Consider the following 21,007-nt stretch of genomic DNA (forward strand, 5'->3'; position numbering starts at 1 on the left):
AGCTTTTTTACCCAACAAATAAAATTTTATTGATATTTGTAGAAAAAAAAACTAAAAAAAAAATGAAAACTGAAAATGTCCGGAAACAGCTCAAATTAAGTCAAAATATTTGGAAAATGTTATGGTGTATAGAAAATGCAATTATAAACATTCAGTCAACATTTCATGTACCTACAGTCATTTGTTTTAGAGTTGCACCGAAAACCAAAATCGATTTTCTCGAAAACAGATTTCGCGTAAATATTCCCGTTTTTCCTTAATTTTTCTTTTGAAAACTACTGAGAAATTTTTACTTTTGACCCCCCCAAAGTACCAACTAGATTCACTTTCCTATCAGAAAAGTTACCGTTGAAGAAAATCCAAGCACTTTTACTGTCCTAAAAGGTGAGGACAGACACAAAAAAAAAAAAAAAAATAAAAAAAAAAACACACATCATTGTAAAATCAATACATTCATCGCTTCGCTCAGAATCTAAAATATTATCCGATATTGTGAGTTGGTATGCATATATAATATATATATAATTTACGTGTCTCCTTCACCGAGCCACGTTACGTTGAAAGCCCATAGGTGCAAAAAATAATTCAGAGAAGTTGACTGATAGACGCTCGTTCCAAGTAGGTACGTTTTATTGCAATATAGTAGGTAGTTATTGATTGTTAATGTATAAAAAAGTCATTGGGTATTTAAATGTGTTCTTGGACCGTGGGAAGTTTGGTGAGTTTCAAAACGGACCCCTGCAGAAACTAGTTGGTGACCCCTGTCGTATAAGAACAATAAGTTTAGTAATTACAATATCTCTAAGCATTGGCGTAATTCTATTAAATTTTAGCAGGTGCACAACTTTTATTGGTCCAATCATCGTAGAAACAAATTAAGTCTTATTTAAACCCAATTGTTTTGCTTGGGTGCACTAGGTATATATTTTAGATTCTGAGCAGAGCGATGAATGTATTGATTTTACAATGATTACGAAAATGTTATGGTGCACATAAAAATTGCTAAAATAAACATTCAGTGAAAATTTCATTTATAATCATTATTTTGTTTAGAGTTACACTAAAAAACAAAATTAATTTTACCAAAAACTGGTTTGGCATAAAAATTTCAGTTTTTTCTTAATTTTTTGTCTGTTTTTCCTTACGCTTTTGAATATTAAAGTACCAACTAAATTCACTGTCCTACTAGAATAGATGCTGTTGAAGAAAATTGAAGCATTTTTATTGTCCCGAAAAATGATGAAAAAAAATATTATACATAATAATAACAGTAATAAAATGTGATATTTATATGAAATGAAAAATGTTATTTTGGTAAATTTATTCTATAATCTATGATAGCGACACGGCTATCCGTTATAAATTATAATGAATTAGTAATAAAAACATAATTATTATATAAGTTATAACTTCGTTTTATTATTTGTTCAGTCATGTAATCTTTTATAAAAAGTTTGACAAATCAATGAAATAATATTTACTTTCATAGGTTTAAAGTTCAGCTTCTACAGGTGCAAAAACATATCTTTGCTACACAATACCAGGGTGTGAAAGTGCACCGTCATGCACCCCCGTAATTACGCCACTGTCTCTAAGTATAAAATATATTGTAGGTATGAATTCAATTATTTAGAGAAATTAATTTTTCTTCTATGCTTTGTATAATACATTATGACTTAGTTACGAATTATAGTCATGATTATTGTTTAGGCTTAGAGTATATTATACCTACATACTAATGTGAAGAAAAAATGATGGCCAGTTATTAAAATCCATCCTACTTACCTACTTGGCTACTCGTTTAGTAGGTATACCGTATACCAGTTAAATTAACCACTGACATTGCCCTCACATCACGTCGACGCTATATTCAACTCAATTACTAACAGCTATACTGTCTTAAAGTATAAAGTTGTTAAAATTAAATATTTCTTACCTGATAGTTTATAGAATATATTGACATGTTGTCGTTCTGACCATCGGCTGGAAAATAAAGGCTATTCAAAACTGTTTCCTCATTATTCATTTAAATTAAATAACATTGCACATTTGTATTAAAGACAAAAATGAACAATGGGCATAGGCGTAAATAGTGTTTGAAATTTAGGGGGGGGGCTGTAGCTCAGGTCTATACTTGATACTCTATTATGATGCTTTTAAATTGAAGTAATGAAATCAGTAGTTTTGGGGGGCCTATAGAAATTCTATGGGGGTTAAGCCCTCCCAGCGGGACCGATTTGCGCCTATGGCAATGGGTTTGGTCTACCCAATATAATATATTATGTTCTTCCGTCGTCAACCATAATATTATGTTGAATGCGGCCAGGATATAGCTTGGAGTAATTACCGTCAAACGGCTGAACTTGGTCAGTTTTAAAATTCTATTGTAAATAGCTTTAAGATTAATTTTATTAATCTAGACGCATTTTCAATGTAACATTTTTTTTTAGTTAAGGTTGATTTATTGATTTCTGTTGCATTTGAACCATACAAATTATTCCTTCTAAGGTTTATTTTTATTTTAGTAGGTAGGTACTATATTTTCTTATGCACAACCTATTTTATCAATTAGTTAAACTAACTCGGGGCAGTATATTAAATTTTTTAAAAATACTAGTCAATTTTATGAATTTAACAAATATATTTTGTACCTGCAGGTGGCTGGTGAGTATATATTAACATAAAAAAAAATAAAACATAATTGCTGACCAATTAAATAAGTAGGTATTATAATATGTAAATAGCATTAAAAAACAGGGTTGAATAACAGTGGCCCAAATTGGACTGAATGAGTAAAACGTAATTTATTGAAATGTATGCAGGATTTTAACACTTTATAATATAGAATAGTAAATTTAACACACATCTGAACATATATTTTAGATTTTGGGCGAAGCGATATGTATGCATTGATTTTACAATGATGTTTTTTTTTTATTTTTGTGTCTGTCATCACCTTTTAGGACAGTAAAAATGCTTGGATATTCTTCAACAGTAACTTTTTTGATAGGAAAGTGAATCTAGTTGGTACTTTGGGGGTTCAAAAGTAAACATTTCCTAGTAGTTTTCAAAAGCGACGTGAAAAACAAAAGAAAAATTAAGGAAAAACGGGAATATTTACGCGAAATCTGTTTTCGAGAAAATCGATTTTGGTTTTCGGTGCAACTCTAAAACAAATGACCGTAGGTACATGAAATTTTGACTGAATGTTTATAATTGCATTTCCTATACACCATAACATTTTCCAAATATTTTGACTTATTTTGAGCTGCTTCCGGACATTTTCAGTTTTCATTTTTTTTTAGTTTTTTTTTCTACAAATATCAATAAAATGTTATTTGTTGGGTAAAAAAGCTTGAAAATGTAATACAAAGCTCCTACTATATTGTTACAATGACATTTGAAAAAAATTAAAAATCCTTAGTCACAGTTTTTGTTTATAAGCATTTAAAGTTCAAATTTTGACAAAATACGGAAAAATCACGAAAATTAGCAAATTTCTATGAGTTGAGAATTGATAAAAATTTTTCTTTTTCAATCTAAGACTTAAAAATGTAATACAAGATTATCCATAAGTTTATCTACCTTAATAAAAAAAAAAAAATGTCTACTAGAAAGTCAAATTAAATTTTTATGAGCGTCAGAAATTTATATTTTTACAACATTTGATATTCACTCGATTTCTCGTGTAACGATTTTCTTATTTTGTTGTAATTAAAAAACGTATGACTGTAGATACTTGAAAATTTCACTGAATGTTTATATTAGAATTTCTACACGCGATAAAATTTTAAAAATAATTTGAGTCTTTTTGAGCTGTTTACGGACATTCTCAGTTCTCTATTTTTTTAGTTTTTTTTTCTATAAATATTAATAAAATTTTATTTGTAGGGTTAAAAAGCGTGAAAAATGTATGCAATGCTCCTGATATATTGTTTTAAATGCAGATAAAAAAATTAAAAATTCATTGTCACAATTTTTTTATAAGCATTTAAAGTTCAAATATTGACAAAATACTTAAAAATGACGAAAATTTGCAAATTATTTTGAGTTAGAAATTCATAAAAAATTTTCTTTTTAAATCTAAGATTTGAAAATGTAATACAAGATTATCCATCGGTTTGTCTACCTTTATCAAAAAAAAATGTATGTTACAAGTGGGTCACTGTAATGGATGGTGTTAAATTTGAATTCAATGATATAATATCATTTTATAAGAAAAACGATTCTGAACGTAAACGTTCAGTCAGCCTATGACATTAGTGCATTACCAAGTATATTTGATGATATTATTGTGAATAAAGTAATTTATATATAACCTATTTACTTGGAACCTTGTCTTAAATTTGCAATCCTTAGCTATAAAAGTTGAACATTTTATAAATTTTTAACTACAAAATAATTTTTACATTATTAAATTTGTCAAAATTCGATCTTTAAATGCTTATAAAAAAAAAATTGTGCCAATGTATTTTTAATATTTTTTCAACTGCTATTATTACGATATAATCGATATATCAGGAGCCTTGCATTAATTTTTCAAGCTTTTTTTACCCAGAAATACAACTTAATTGATATTTATTGTAAAATGGAAACTGAAAATGTCCGTAAGCAGCTCAAAATAAGTCAAAATATTTGGAAAATGTTATGGTGTATAGAAAATGCTCTAAATAAGGCTCTTAATATTATGTTTCAAAGACAGATAAAAAATATTAAAAAATCACAATTTTTTTTTATAAGCATTTAAAGATAAAATATTGACAAAATACGTAAAAGTGACGAAAATTTCCAACTATTTTGAGTTAAAAATTCATAAAAAATGTTCTTTTTAAATCTTATATTGAAAAATGTAACACAAGATTCCTCATAAATGTCACTACCTTTATCAAAAAAAAAAAATGTCTACAAGAAAGTCAAATTAAATTTTTATGAGCGTTTGAAATTCATATTTTTACAATGGTTGCGCCGCTGCCGATCCTACGAGTATGGCGGTTATCGGCAACGACTCGGATAAAATAATACTTTGTAGAATTTTACATACATAAATATAATATAATACATATATGAAGAGTTATAAAACTAAGAATTTCACTGTAGATATATTATGTGTTATGTTTTAAATGCCGCGTACCTAAACATTTTGAAAGGGACAATTTGTAAATTTATGAACTGTAGAGTGACCGAACGTATTGGACAAAGTTTGCTACCCGAAAATAGTGTCTATGGTCTATAGATAAAAAATAAACTTCGCTTCACTCAGAAATCAGAATCTAAAAAGGTGGGCAAGTGGATGTCGCTCTGCTGTACAGTAGGTTACAAGTGGATCATTGTATAAGAAAAACGATTCTGAGCGAAAACGGTCAGTCAGCCTATGATATTACCAAGTATATTTGATGATATTATTGTGAATAGCCTAACCTATTTACGTGAAGCCTTGTTTTAAATTTTCAATTCTTAGCTATAAAAGTTGAACATTTTATACATTTTTAACTACTAAATATTCATTAAATTTTAAATTTGAAAAATTAGAACTTTTAATGATTTAAAAAAAAATTTGTGCTTATGTATTTTTAATATTTTTCAACTGCTATTGTAACGATACATCAAGAGCCTAGCATTACATATTCGCGCTTTTTTACCCAGAAATACAATTTTATTGATATTTATAGAAAAATGGAAACTGAAAATGTCCGTTAAACAGCTCAAAATAAGTTAAAATATTTTCAAAATGTTATGGTGTATAGTCGTATAGAAAATGCTAATATAAACATTCGGTAAAAATGTTCCTACGGTCATTTGTTTTAGAGTTACACCAAACAATTGAACATCTCTCAATATTAAGTATATTATATATTATATTTTGTCGAAAGGAAATTTTATAATTTTAATCCTCTAGATTGTGATACTGTCGATTTTTACGTACCAGAACTCTAAAATTTTAATTTTCACCGACCGGAACGGACGCAAAATTTATATTACGAACCGGAACGCTGTTCCGGTCCATTTCGAGCACTGCCCCCTAGCCCATAGTGAAATTGCAAGTTCAATTAAAGCATTACATGAATATCTGCACTGCAGGATTTTTTTTAGTGTAGAGTGAGACACATTTTGTGCCGTGAAAATTGTTACTTTGTGCAGTGCAAAAAAATAATTTCAGGATATTTATTGTATATTATAAAATTATACCTACTATTATTTGATGTAAAAGTTTAACACAAAAATTAAAAAAAAGTTACCTAGTCAATCGATTGTTTTTATTTTTATAAACGATTATTATCACAAATTAACTATTACAAGTAAATATTACTTATATATTTACAAACAAAATTTTAAAATTATAATTTACAATACAAATAGAGCATTAATATAAAATGATTTATTTGGTATATCACGGGTTATATAGTCCGGATTTATATGTTTTATTTAAGGTATTGTTTCTGAGTATATGCATTCTTCTGAAAGGTAAAAAATGTAGATAGTACAGTAGACAGTACTATAGCCGGCACAGTTCACCAGTCCGTAGGGTAGACAAAATATGCCCCACAATAATCCAAAAGTGGGAATAAGTTTGTGCAGTCAGAAAATAACATTAAAAAAAAAACACTGTTACACTGTAAACGTTTTTAGGAAATGTTAGATTGTCAGGACTTGCTTTGATGTTAAATTCATAGTAAGATAACATTAAAATATATTTTTATTTGTATATTGTATATTATATGTCATAATTCTAACTACCTACCCAGCTCCCTAAAAAATGTATAGTTATATGGTTATGTTATAACCGTATAGGTAGTTATAGTCGTGCTATGCTTGACTAGTGATATATTGGCCCATAATGAAAATAATTCGTATATACGCCACTGAAGGGGGCGTAGGTATACATTATTAATGGGGGGGGAGGGGGGTTCGACTTAAACTACATTTTTATTCGAAACTGTAAATGTATAAGATACGTGTGTCGCGAGTAAACTCAAAAATGATAGGAATACAAAAAAACCAAAATACAATAAATACGTAAACATTTAAATTATAAAAATTAATAAATTACCGGCTTTGGCTGTAAAATAATATTAATTAGTTACACGCAAACTGAGGCCTGAGACAACTGCAATGCGCAACAGCTCCACGATAAATTACCTGATTCTTATACTTCTTATACTTCTTATCATTAAATTCTTATACTATTATTATCAGTATTGCTGGTACGGCCGTATGCGTCGTGGTTCAAAATAAGATACGGGCGTCGGGCACTCAATTTTGTGGTTAATAGTACCCATATATATATAGCTATTACAATATTGAATATAACATTAGATATCTATTTAGATAATCGTTATTTTTCGTAACAAACGCGTACTTATTGTAACACTGTATTACAAAAATATTGATCTTTGGTCTTGATTATAATTCAGCAATACAATAATCGTTTTCTTATGTTTAACTTAAAAGTAATTGTTGTTGTTTGTAGTATCTAGTATCTACATGCAATTTTTTTTGATTAGTGATAAAGCTTTATAACTAGAATTAAAAATACTGATAGATAGTCATTGACGTAAAATTACTATTTATTATTCATTGGCAAATAGAATTAATTAAATTTAGGAATATCTTATATTTGGCACTAAGTGTGAACTATATTTCAATATTATTTTAAGAACTTAGTCAAGTGATTGACACTTTGGTTTAAACATAAAATGTGTTAAAAGTTATCAGTTTATATTATAAAATAAAGTTTTATATAATATACAATTTGAAGTTTAAACTGCCATATTAGTTGTATGTAGAGCCTTACACGAGCACTGAGCATACATCCACCACTAATAATTAATATTTATCAACTGTGGTTGGTATAATTATACAAATATGTTGAGGCATATAAATTATAAAATATTTTGTACTTTGGTTTTTGTAAATCTGTAATCTTATTTCTATAATAATTGCACCTTACAATAGATGGGAAAATACTATAGTAGTTAAATTACAATAACGCATTGATGTCCTCCATTTTGGTCATCCCTATTAGTATTATTAATTGTTTGACAGCATAATAGTGAAATCGTATGATATATTATATACAATTTAACTGTGCGTTAATTTTGACACAAACTTCTAGAAACCTGTCAATTGGGATCAATATTATATTAATAATATGCGTTTAGGCGGAGCGAGTCGGACTTGCACATCAATCCTCGTGACGCTCAGATGGCTGTGGAACAGGAATCACGACTCTAGACGGATACGCGGCGACTCGTCGCTGGCCCGTTGGTCTCTAGGTGTGCATCAAATGCCTGGTATAAACAAAAATAGGTCATGGTGGGGGGGGGGGGGTGCTAACTTCAGTACTTTGCATGCCCCCTCCCCCTCATAATATGTAGCTTTCGGTTTCAAGATGCTACCGTAATTTTACCGCCGCCGACATCGGGTTTCCCTATGATCAGGAAGTATGAACCCCCGAAAAACATGGAATACAGCCCAGGGCACTAACATGATATTGGACTTGGTTTGCTTACACGTATTACTAAAACGTTATTAGTGCCTATACTGACACGGTTTGCGGGGTGGGCCTGTTTACCATTCCTATTTCACATAATATGCCCTGGAGACGGTGTTCAAGGCTACAATCACCCTATTCGGCCAATTCACACAGTCACAAGGCCGTAATTGATAAACAGTTTCGGGGGGAGGGTCCTACATTTTTTTTTACTTGGATACTGTAGTCGTAACAATAATCATTTTTACGTTCAAAATATAAAAACTCTTGTTCTCCTTTTAAAAATTTCGGGAGAGTGGAACCCTCCGCCACCTGCAACGACAACAAATCACAGACATCAGCTGTATAGTAGGTATGTTGTATATTATAGAGATATCTGTGCAATAAATGCCGTATAATATTATTACTTCACCTGTACGGTGTAATCACCTGTTCACCAAGCCCCTCAGAAGTTGTATAATACTGTGATGATATAAGATAAACCGTCCACAATATTGATAACAACCGTATGTTTGTGGGGTGAATTTTGGCGGTTGGAGGTTGTGACGTGGTATAATTCTTCGTTGTTTTTCGGTGGCTGGCAGTTGTCCGAATAATGATAAAGACCGATAAGAGTGGTTGTACGGTGGTTAACCTGTGGTTACCCTGTGACCAACTTAAGGTGGTGTTGCACAGCAAGTCGGGGGATATTTTCGATTTGCGGAGCGGAGCGACGGCGCCGAGGAGCGTAGCGACGAGTGCCGCTAGCATGGCATCACTGTACGATGTTTTTTCAAATTGGTGTCACTGGAATATGATGGTATATGCTGGTATGGTATTGTGGTATTAACTGCCTTATCATTTTTCGGACAACTGCCCCCAACCCGTTGTTTTTATTTACTTCCGATTAGGTAATTAGTTTCGAAAACCGTCAAATGGATAACGACGCGCGCAATGTTATGATGTCCGGACGGTATGCACAAGCTCCTCCTCGACCAGCACAAGTACAACAACCGCCGGCTCATCAACCAAGTACGTTCCATACTTTAGACCATAGACTTTTTTCGCACATTAACAATATTGCCTAATAACAATTAACGGTTATACTAAACCGTAACAAACCGTACTTTGGTAATGCTTAGATACCGTTTTTTTGACATACGATAACGCGCGAGCGTCTAACGTTACTGACGTACCTATCGGTCGACTTCTCGGAATTATTTTTTTGCACCTGTGGGATTTCAACGTAACGCTCGGTGAAGGAGACGCGTATAAGTCATAATACATAATATATATTATGACTTATACGTCACTATACCATACTAACAATATCTGAAAATATTTTTGACCATCGGTCTAAATGACTTCGGTGGTCGTCGCATAGCGGTACCGAGCAATTGTTTATCCTGTGGCAGAACACAAGCGGTGCGCCGCCCTCTGGCTACATACTCACAGTTTTTAATATTTTTTAATAAGATTCGGGAAATAATCTAAAAAATGGTAATTAGGTTTAGAGCAAAACAAAAAATAAAATTTTTAGCCACAAGTATATAACTCTTGACTCCTTATATTATTATAATAGTAAACATTTTTAGTATACCTAATAGATTACCTAATACATTACCTTATACATTAGGTATTTCAAAATAATGATTAATAATAATAATAAAAAAAAAATAAAATAATTTTGTTTATAACCTTGCTTTTATGTCGGGAAATTTGTCAAGAACTTCTTCATAATTCAATTTACTGGCGATTTCAGTTTCTATTGAAACATATTTCAAAGGAATGTTTTTTTATAAACTTAACTGTCGTACACTCTGGAGTGGTTGTATTTATTCATCTTATTACCATTTTTATTTTCTGAATTTAAGCAAGTGAAATACAACAATCAACTGCACCAACGTCAGCTGATGCCTGTTTGAGTATAGTACACAGTTTGATGTGCCATCGACAAGGATGGGAAAAAGAAGCATTTGCCAAACGAGCCATTGAGTCACTGGTTAAAAAGTTAAAGGTAACTATTTAAGGGAAAATTAAAATTAAGTTTTGCTATTACCTGAGCTGCCTAATGTAAGTTGTAAATTTTAGTAGATGAGATCTTATCTAGATATATTATTATTCAATTCAATATATTCTTATAATTGTGTAGCTTATAAATAATTAATGTTTAACTAATTACTTAGGAAAAAAGAGAAGAATTAGATAGTCTTATTATAGCTATAACCACTAATGGTTCACTTCCAAGTAAATGTGTTACAATACAAAGAACATTAGACGGACGGTTACAGGTGAGTGATTTGAATTTTTTAATATCTTAGAATTTGACGATTGAAAAATTGAGTTTACTTGTAAATTTTATTGAATAGTTATTTGTTATCAGAAAAACCAAAATGTACTTGGTATTTGCAGGTTCTAATCATTATTTTAGAAATTAAATATCTCAATAATTAATTAATTACCTATTATATAAATAGTGACTATTATTTATAATCTAAGTTTTATTTTGTTATAGGTAGCTGGACGTAAATTTTTTCCACATGTAATATACGCAAGAATCTGGCGATGGCCAGATTTACATAAAAATGAACTCAAGCACTTAAAGTATTGTCAATATGCTTTTGACAAAAGACGTGATTCTGTGTGTGTTAATCCATATCATTATGAGCGGATTGTGTCGCCATGCATAGGTAATATTAATTATTTACTTATATTGTTATGATTATTTATTATGTCTAGTAACTATTTAGATTTAAGTGCTCTAACACTACAAAGTGGCACATCTACTAATGGTTCTGGCCTAAGAGATAAATATACAGCTGGTGAGGAAGGAATGTCTCCCTCGCCACCTGATTTTAGTCAAGTTAGCAGTGATGCATCTGGAAACAGCCCAGCTGCAATTGTACAACATCACTTACCTTCTTTATATCACCAACAAAATCCAGCCACTGATGTTTCTCAACAATCAACTGTCCCTCAAGCTGCTGGTAAGAATTAACTGTGGAAATATATTTAAATTCATAAAATATTAATTACATGACAATGATGAGTAATTGATGGATTAATATTTTCTATATTTCAAATATTTAGATATTAAGATTTATATTGAGATTAATTATTTTATATTTTAGAATTTTACTATAGTTTTGCATGTGTAGTCATTAGTAGAACATAATTATTTGTAGGAGATATTGGTTTGTTTGGGCTTACACTACAGCAGCAACAACGTCCTAGTCATCAAATTGATTTAAACTCTCAAGTACATGTTAAGACTGAATCATGTAAGAATTGGATTTCAGGTACACCATCACATATACCCTCCAATGGTAAGTTCCTTTACTAATAGTAAGTTAACGTGGGTACTGACATACCTAATATAAACATAATTAATAATTATTAAAATTAATTTATGAAATATTTACCTTATTATTTATTTTTTATTATCATTTGTATTAAGGTACAATTTTGGTTATATTTTTAAATTGTCTATTTTTTATCATTTACATTCTCTTGAGTTAACTACCTATCAAATATCTATTGATATAATTTTCAATGATATAACTGCTTATATTATATGATTATTTATGTTTTAAACTTAAGAGGGCACTATACACTACACAGCCATTTGTTATCACTCATCACTGTCTCACAAGTGCGTAACAAAGCAAATTTACACTCAGCAGATCACGTTTAGCTCCTTTAGTTCAAAAATTAGAGTGAATCAACCTATTATGAAACCTATTATTACTAACATTATCTGTGTTTATATGTGGGTTTTTTACAATAGTTTAATTTTGTAGGAAGTTAAGTGTATATCAAATAGTTAAATTAATAATGCTCATAACTCACTTAAAAACTGAGTTATCTTAAAAAATACCCACATACAGACACAGAGAATGTTCTTACCGTCAAGTTTTTTAATAGGTCAATTCACTCTTATTTTTAAACTAACAGAGCTAAACCTGATCTGCTGAGCATAAACTGGCTATGTTATGCACTTGTTAGATGGAGACAACAGATATCTGTATAGCGTCCTCTTATGTGTCAGGATTTAATTCAGATTTTGAAAAACATTGACATAAAAATTGTATACTACAACAATTTTCCTTTATTTAATTATTTCTGGTATTTTTTTTTTTTTCAGAAAGATTCTATCTGTTTTAATTAATTAATTTATAATATAACATTAATACAATAAAATTTCAATTTTAAGTTAAAAATACATTTAAAAAATTTGTTAGGAAAAATATTCCTTAAAATATTAGCTGCACTTTTTCTTAGTAATTTTTATTTTTATTCAATGAATATTGTTTATCACATCTTCATTAATTCAGCAAAATTATATCAAAAATAATTTTTCTTAAGAGTGCGCTACACCCGCATGCATTCTCTCTGTCTTACAAACTCATAACAGCAAATTGTATGCTCAGTAGGTTATGCATAACTCTGTTAGTTTAAAAATTAGAGTGAATAGGTTTTTTTTTTTATTTTAATTTTAATTCAAGAGTATTGAATAGAGTTATTAGTATTTCAAAATTGTAAATTGTTTGTACATTTTAAAATACTCAAAACTTTCTTTAAAATTAAAATCTAAAAAACAAACCTCTGAGGTTCACTAGATCAGTGGTCTTCAACCGGTGGGTCGTGACCCATTTTTGGGTCGCGAAAGCTTTACAATTGAGTCGCGATACGTCTTATTTTTAAAATAAAAATTAAGTTTAATCAGTGGTGGTTTTCCCGGGGAGGCAAGGTGAAAATAAGAGAAAATACATGATCAATATTATTTCAATTATAAAATATTGTGTGTTAATATTTTCAAATATAGACACTATTATAAAAGGGAAATAAATAAAATATATGTTTAAATTATGTATTGAATAGACTATGGAGTGTACCATGCTCGGTATCGGTCTTTAATCAAGACCGTGGTGCCCATAAGTAAGAGACTGGCCAGTGCCCGTGCACAACAGGCGAATATAATATTAATATTATACTGATATACTGTATTACTACATAGTACGGCTGCCCTTCCATGTGTCCAGTGTCAGCGGCGGCTACCCACTTTCACAGGAGGCAACTGCCGCCATCGTTATTGATATGTTACATGTGTAGACAAATTTGTGAATAGCACATGTGGAGACTACACATAACCGTAGCCTCCGTTGGAAAACGTCACAGGCTATGATTTGCAGCGCCTCAGTGGCTGACGATTAATCATTTTAGATTATACTCTATGGTTATAGAGTAAACATTGAGTATAATGCACGTTTTTACTAATCAGTTATTATCAATAGCAATGGTATAACAACAATAATATATTATGTTTATTATTCATACTATGAATTAAATTGTATTATTTTATTTTCTGTGTGATAGGTACTGTGAGTGTGAGCGCTTTGGAATTTATTATGTGAAAACATTCAAGGACAAACATCACATTCAATTTTTTGTGTCTTATTTTTATTTTATTATATTTTTTCGTTTGAATTCTTTACATATTCAGTTAATAATAATTAAATATTCTGCCTACTTAAATGTAATTTTTATTTATTCAGTTATAATAGGTAGTACTACTGTACAAAGCATTGAGCAATTTTAGCATTTTTACTGTTTTTATGCCAAGCATACGTAGGTTGCGAAAAATGTAGTCCTATAAAAGTGGGTTGCGAGTCCAAAAAGGTTGGAGACCACTGCACTAGATAATAATCTTACCTTTTCATTTTATAAGAGGTAAATTCTCTCTAAATTTATTAACAGCTATGCTTGATCTGCTGAGCGTTCAATTTGCTATGTTATATATTATGTTATATGTTTGTACGACACAGATAATGTATGTGGGTGTACCGCCCTCTTAAGGTTTTTAATTCATATTTTCTAATTTGTTTACATTATTTATCCTGTTGAATGTTTTTTTTTTATTTTTTATTTAAAAAAACAAATATACAATTATACATTATACATTTAAATTATCTATCTTCTGTAAGCTGTTCTTGTGGCGAAAATAGAGAGTTACAAATTAATACTCATACTTAAAAACTAAAATTATGTGTTATTATTTATTTTATTTGTTTTTGTAGTTAATGTTAAGTACTAGATATTATTAAAACATAGTTTAAATGTATAACATAAAGCTTTTGAATTTACATATCTATATAGTATATATAATAGAAAATATATTACTATTAAACTATACTTATTAGTTGTCTTACACTTTTGTGCCTAGTAAAGAATAGATAAATTAATAAAAACATTTTGCTAATTTTATAAATAAGTTTGTACTAATTTATAACCTTTTTTATTATAGAACCACCAAATATGCCATTACAAAATCTCAGTATGTTCCTAGTACAAGAGGAAGACATTTTACGTAATAATATTGTTCTTTAATACAATTACTTACAATAAACTGAGTAATATTTTTATTTAACATACAGTACCCAGTCAAACAACAATGACATCTCATAATTATCAAGGACCTACCGCCTCGATGCCTGGTACAATAACAGGTAATCGACCAGTACAAATTACACTTATACACATTTAGTGTAACCACCACATCCAACATTTACATTTTGTTTTAGAGTTATATTATATTTAAATATATCTTGAATGTAATTATATTGTTCATCTAGGGGGAACGTCTGAAATGGGATTGAGTGGTTTATTAACATCTCAGCCAGCTCCTGAATATTGGTGTTCAATTGCTTACTTTGAATTAGATACTCAAGTTGGAGAAACATTTAAGGTTACATCTAGTATCCCTCATGTCATTGTTGATGGTTATGTCGATCCCTCCCGTATTAATCGATTTTGTCTGGGAGCCCTTAGTAATGTTCAAAGGACAGAACAAAGTGAAAAAGCTAGGTAAAAATAATTAATAATATTAGTTATTAGTGTAAGCTAGTGATTTACAACATTAATAAATAATGGTCTTTACAGATTGCATATTGGGAAAGGTGTCCAACTAGATCTAATTGGAGAAGGAGATGTTTGGTTAAAATGTCAGAGTGGTAATTCAGTTTTTGTGCAGTCATATTATTTAGATACAGAAGCTGGACGAGCGCCTGGAGATGCAGTTCATAAAGTTTATCCTCATGCATACATTAAAGTATGTATTAAGTATATTTTGAGAACTGAAATATAATAAATTATTTTTTTGTTTTTATTGATATGATACATGTTTTAAATTATTTAGGTTTTTGATCTTAGACAGTGTTATAGACAAATGTGTGAACAAGCCGAAACAGCTCACAATGCAGCTGTCGCTCAAGCAGCAGCAGTTGCTGGACACTTAGCAGGACCCCATAGTGTGGGAGGTATTGCTCCAGCTATAAGTATGTTATTTTGTTATTCACTTAATGTATTACAGCTTATCATACAATTTATAATTATATTTTTTTACTTTTGTTAAAGGCTTGAGTGCTGCAGCAGGTATTGGAGTAGACGATTTAAGAAGATTGTGCATATTAAGATTAAGTTTTGTAAAAGGTTGGGGTTCCGACTATCTACGAACTAGCATTAAAGAGACTCCATGCTGGATAGAAGTATGTAGTTCTAAAATGATTATATTAAATTTTATGTTACGAAATAATAATATAACAAACAACTTTAATTGGTAATTACAATTATTATAAGGTTCATTTACATCGAGCTTTACAACTTTTGGATGAAGTGTTACACTCAATGCAAATAGATGGTCCATCAAGAGCTTGACTTTACCAGAAACTCCAAATATTCAAACGTAGTAACTAATGAGTTATCTTTAAGAAAAAATGGTTGCTTGTTGTTTGGTAAAACAACATTAATTTATCATGTTTTGGTGTTTTTCAAACATGAAATGTTTTTCTACTAAATGCCTTAGTAAAAATTATATAGTTTTTCCTGTATACATTTATTTTTTTATTTTTTTAACACAATAGCTGTTTATAATCAAACATGGCCTAAATATTTTTAAATGTCATATATATTTAAGGTTACAATATACATCTACTTTAAATGTAGAGGAACAGGTTTCCATTATTATGAGTTATGACTATATTATATTTATTTACCTATAATTTGATTTTCAGACATTGTTTTTCTTTAAATTTATTTCATTTTACTAAAAATCAATAATTGCTTTTTAGTAAAATAAAATAAATTAAAATATCTTTATAATTATTATAAAGATATTTTATACGTCTTGTATTTAAATACTCAATCCTATGTTGATTGTTACATTAATAGAAATTATTATTGTAAACCAACGGTTACTCTTAAAATTTAAAGGTGGTCAGTATATCGACAGTGGTAGGAAAAAAGGACATAAATGACGTTTTTGACGAAAATTGTTTTTTTTATTAAGGCGCAAAGGACATAATTTTGCGTCGATTGTGCTCACCCAATTATCGATATGTTGATTATTTACAAAGTTATATTCGATAATAAAATAATCGATAGTTGCAAGGCATAAATGCCATCTATTAAATTAAAGGGTCACCACCAAATAACAGGCTTAAGCGACAAAACAATATTTTTGAGTGTAACCACCACAGCTGCTTATAATAATTTTTAATATTATTTTTAAATATTTTTTATCGGTTTTAATTAATTGTTGGTTATTATAATTATTGACAATATCTATAAATTTTGTTTTGTTCATTTTTAAATAAATAGAGTAAAATGAAATTATAATAAAATTATTATTACTATGCTGGTTGTAACTACCAAAATTCAAGTTAATAACAAAAATAAGGCGTGAGCACCAAAAAGCGTAAGCGACATACTCCCAAAAATGTTAGGCGTAAGCTCTATTATTACAATATACATTTTTATTACATTATTAAAATTTAAAAAAAGCAGAAAAAAACCGCTGTTTGGCTCTCCTGTAAAATGTATAAAATGTCACTTAAGCCGTTTTTCCTTTCCACCAAAACTAATTTTTCAGAAATGTTAACGTACTCTTACTATTATTTTAGATGCAGACATTCCCCCCCCCCCCCCCCCCCCCCCCATTTTTTTTTAAAGTTTACTATTTAATAATATTATTTAAGTATTTAATATGAAATTATTTTTTTGCCTATTGTTTAATATTTTCAAATATAACAAATTATAGATGTATATTTTTGATCAACTGAACTACTTGAATCAAATTCACAAGCAATTATTAAATTGTTAAATATTCAAACTGGTACAGTTTTAACAAAAAAAAAAAAAAATAAATATGAACAAAGGCTAAAAAATATTAGTTAAGAAATAACAATAGATTCAGAATTCAAATATCCATAGAAAAGAAGGTGGTGACGACAATACATCAAATTCGTAACAAGTAACTTTATTATGTTTTATATCCATATATATATATCATACCTAACTTAGCTATATGTAATGAAATATTAAATAGGTACTTATTTATTTCTTATTCAAAAAAAGTAATACTTTCTATAATATAAGTTAAAACTGTTAACAGTTTTCATTCACCTATTTTACATAGATACTATTAGTTAATTAACTTATACTAAAATGTTATACTTAATTATTTACAAAATATGTCCATTTAGTACATAAAAAGTGGGTAAGTGGATGTCACTCTGATGTACAGCAGGCTTATGAGTGGGTCACTGTAATAGGTGGTGTTAAATTTGAATTCAATGATATAATATCATAAATGTATAAGAAAAATGATTCTGAGTGAAAACGATCAGTCAGCCTATGATATTACTAAGTATATTTGATGATATTATTGTGAATAAAGTAATTTATATATTTACCTATTTACGTGAACCCTAGTTTTAAATTTTCAGTCCTATAAGTTTTTAACAACAAAATAATTATTAAATTTTAAATTTGATAAATTTTGTCAAAATTCATTGATAAAAATTAATTGAAAAAAATTGTGCCTATGTATTTTTATGTATTTTATGTATTATTCAACTGCTATTGTAACAATATATCAGGAGTCTTACATTACATTTTCACACTTTTTTCCAAACAAATAAAATTTTACTGATATTTTTAGAAAAAAAAAAACTAAATAAATTAAAAACCAACAATGTCCGTAAACAGCTCAAAAAGATTCAAAATATTTTCAAAATTTGATGGTGCATAGAAAAGGAAAATATAAACATTTAGTACAATTTTCATGTATTTACAGTCATTCGTTTTTGAATAACAATAAAATAACAAAACCGCCACATGAGAAATCCAGTGAATATCCAATATTGTAAAAATATGAATATCAAATGCTCATAAAAATTAAAATTAAAAGTACCACCGATTTACGGATCCTCAATAATATATAGTACCTACAGTGTAGCTACTAGCTACTAAGTATTTAAGTTAAATAGGTACTTATATTATTAGTAATGTGTAACTACATCCAATTTTAACTTAAAATATCTATAAAAAAACCGTTTATATATTTTTTAGAATTTTTGGTTATAGAATGAACTATTTACGTGGAGGTTATGGTTTTAAATTTCAATCCTTAAAGCTATAAGAATAAATTCAACATTTGAAATTTAAATGCTTATTAAAAACTTTTAAGGATTTTTAATTCAAAATAATTATTATAATTTCTTGATTTTTACGAATTTTGACAAAATTCGAACTTCAGACGCTCTTAAAAAATTATTGTGAGTATTTACGATTTTTTTTTAATTTCTTAACTTACGAGGAACCATATATTATATTTTTAAGATTTGACAGTGCAAACATTTATTTTTTATTGACATTATTTAAGAAAAACTATTAAAAAACAATAATTGAATATGCATAGGCATTAGGCATATATAAATAGCTCTACATGAGTCATTAATTTTGAAAGGTTTTTATTTAAAATGCTAATCATTCTGTGAAAATGTCATGTATCTACGGTCATTTTTTATAGAATTACACCAAAAACCAAAATCAATTTAAACCGATTTTGTGTAAAAATTCCCGTTTTTACTTAAACTTTTTTTCCGGTGCTTTTGGAAACTAGAATGGTACTTAGAATTATAAATGTTCACCTCACGAATGCACCAACTAGATTCACTTTCACACTGGAACAGATACTGTTTAAGATAGAAGTTGAAAATAGAAGCATTATTTATTTCGATTACTTATCCGACATATGTACCTAGTAATTAATATTACCTTAACCTGTTTATTGTTACATAATTTTTTTAAAAAGAGTAAAACTTCCTTTGGTACCTATTATATAACATGATACCAAAATAATGTTATTATTTTTTTTATTAATTTAATATGTATATTACTTATAATATATTTTTTGCATAATATAATACATTGTACCCATACATTATAATTCACAATAAAACGTAAAACGTAAGTATACGTACGTCATATAAAATAAGTAGTACCTACGTAATATTCTAACAGAAAATGCTAATCGATTTATATTTTAATGGTTTTTTACCAAACCACATTTTAATTATTATTTACTGCACAGGCACACAGTAAACAATATTTTGTGTTGTTACGTCTTATAGTTAATATAATTATTCGTTATTATTGAGAGTAGCTATTTTTATTATTATGAGCTTATTAGTGAACAGTGGTACCTATATAGTATACTATTGTTTATCTAGAAATAATTTAGATTTGACCGATTCGGGACTATATGTGTGTAGTACGAAAATTTGGATATTTTAGGGACTGAATAGAGGGGGGGGGGCAAAGGTTTTGACCGGCCCGAATGGGTAGGTAAAAAAAAAAACACTCGCAACCACATATTATCTACTTACCTACTTTTTTTTATGGTACCCTTTTTACTAACTAGGTAACATCATTTTTAAATGTAAGGTAGCAGATATTTTATAAAAACAATTGTATGGGTACCTATATCAGTTAAATGCTACAAACTATTATATGACAATATTTATATAGATAAACAAAAATATTAGTAGCTTATTAGGATATCTTTGATTAAATATAAATCAATTTTGCCCGATTCATCACTTATAGCCTATACTCTATTACTCTTATATAGGTATACGATATATTTACAAATTAATACCTATTATCTTAAATTATAATATTTTTTTTTTACTGTTTGCTTACCGGCTCAATTTTTTCTGTTTATTAAACATACCTGAAATTATTTTCGATTCTAGAGCAGTTTGCGGTAATTTTATATTTTTAGCCGCACCACCCATTTATTTTTTTAAGTCATATTTTTCCCAAATTAAAAAATATTAATGTAAACACGCGTCACGAAAAAAGTAAATTTTAATTTAGGTAGAATAATGTACTAAACTAAATTAATGCAATACGCAGAATAGTTGAATCGTACACGACTGTCGCAAGTTAACTGAAGTCCGTGTTCAATTATAACTAATAAGAGTGCTAATCGTTTGTTGCTTTTAGAATTTGTACTCGTATTTGATTTTAGAAATTAAACTGTACGAGATTACGATACTAATATTATTATTATTGTCGTGCTCACAACAATATTAATTCTATGGGCCAGGTACGAGCAATAATAGACCGTGATGCCGGTCACCAAATATGTTGGGTAACCTTGCGTTACGTTACCTACATCACTACTCACCGACC

At 29.0% G+C, this 21,007-nt stretch overlaps 1 protein-coding gene across 1 annotated transcript; it reads left to right on the forward strand.

The window, feature by feature from the left end:
* Positions 1-9,387: 9,387 nt before the first annotated feature.
* Positions 9,388-16,527, forward strand: LOC132934572 (mothers against decapentaplegic homolog 4-like). The gene is made up of 13 exons (XM_061000890.1): positions 9,388-9,502; positions 10,345-10,487; positions 10,657-10,761; positions 10,986-11,160; positions 11,221-11,457; positions 11,656-11,796; positions 14,775-14,837; positions 14,905-14,976; positions 15,103-15,334; positions 15,410-15,578; positions 15,666-15,804; positions 15,884-16,014; positions 16,106-16,527. The coding sequence occupies exons 1-13, from the start codon at positions 9,406-9,408 to the stop codon at positions 16,181-16,183; spliced, it is 1,782 nt and encodes a 593-aa protein (XP_060856873.1). The 5' UTR covers positions 9,388-9,405; the 3' UTR covers positions 16,184-16,527.
* Positions 16,528-21,007: the final 4,480 nt, after the last annotated feature.

The sequence above is a fragment of the Metopolophium dirhodum genome, chromosome 1, assembly GCF_019925205.1.
Source record: "Metopolophium dirhodum isolate CAU chromosome 1, ASM1992520v1, whole genome shotgun sequence".
In the NCBI taxonomy this organism is placed as follows: Eukaryota; Metazoa; Arthropoda; class Insecta; order Hemiptera; family Aphididae; genus Metopolophium; species Metopolophium dirhodum.

Excerpts from the sequence above, each read along its gene's own strand:
- LOC132934572 (XM_061000890.1), top strand. The coding sequence starts at position 9,406 with ATGGATAACGACGCGCGCAATGTTATGATGTCCGGACGGTATGCACAA. Across the intron at positions 9,503-10,344 it reads ACCGCCGGCTCATCAACCAA|CAAGTGAAATACAACAATCA; the intron begins GTACGTTCCATA and ends TCTGAATTTAAG. Across the intron at positions 15,579-15,665 it reads ATCCTCATGCATACATTAAA|GTTTTTGATCTTAGACAGTG; the intron begins GTATGTATTAAG and ends TAAATTATTTAG.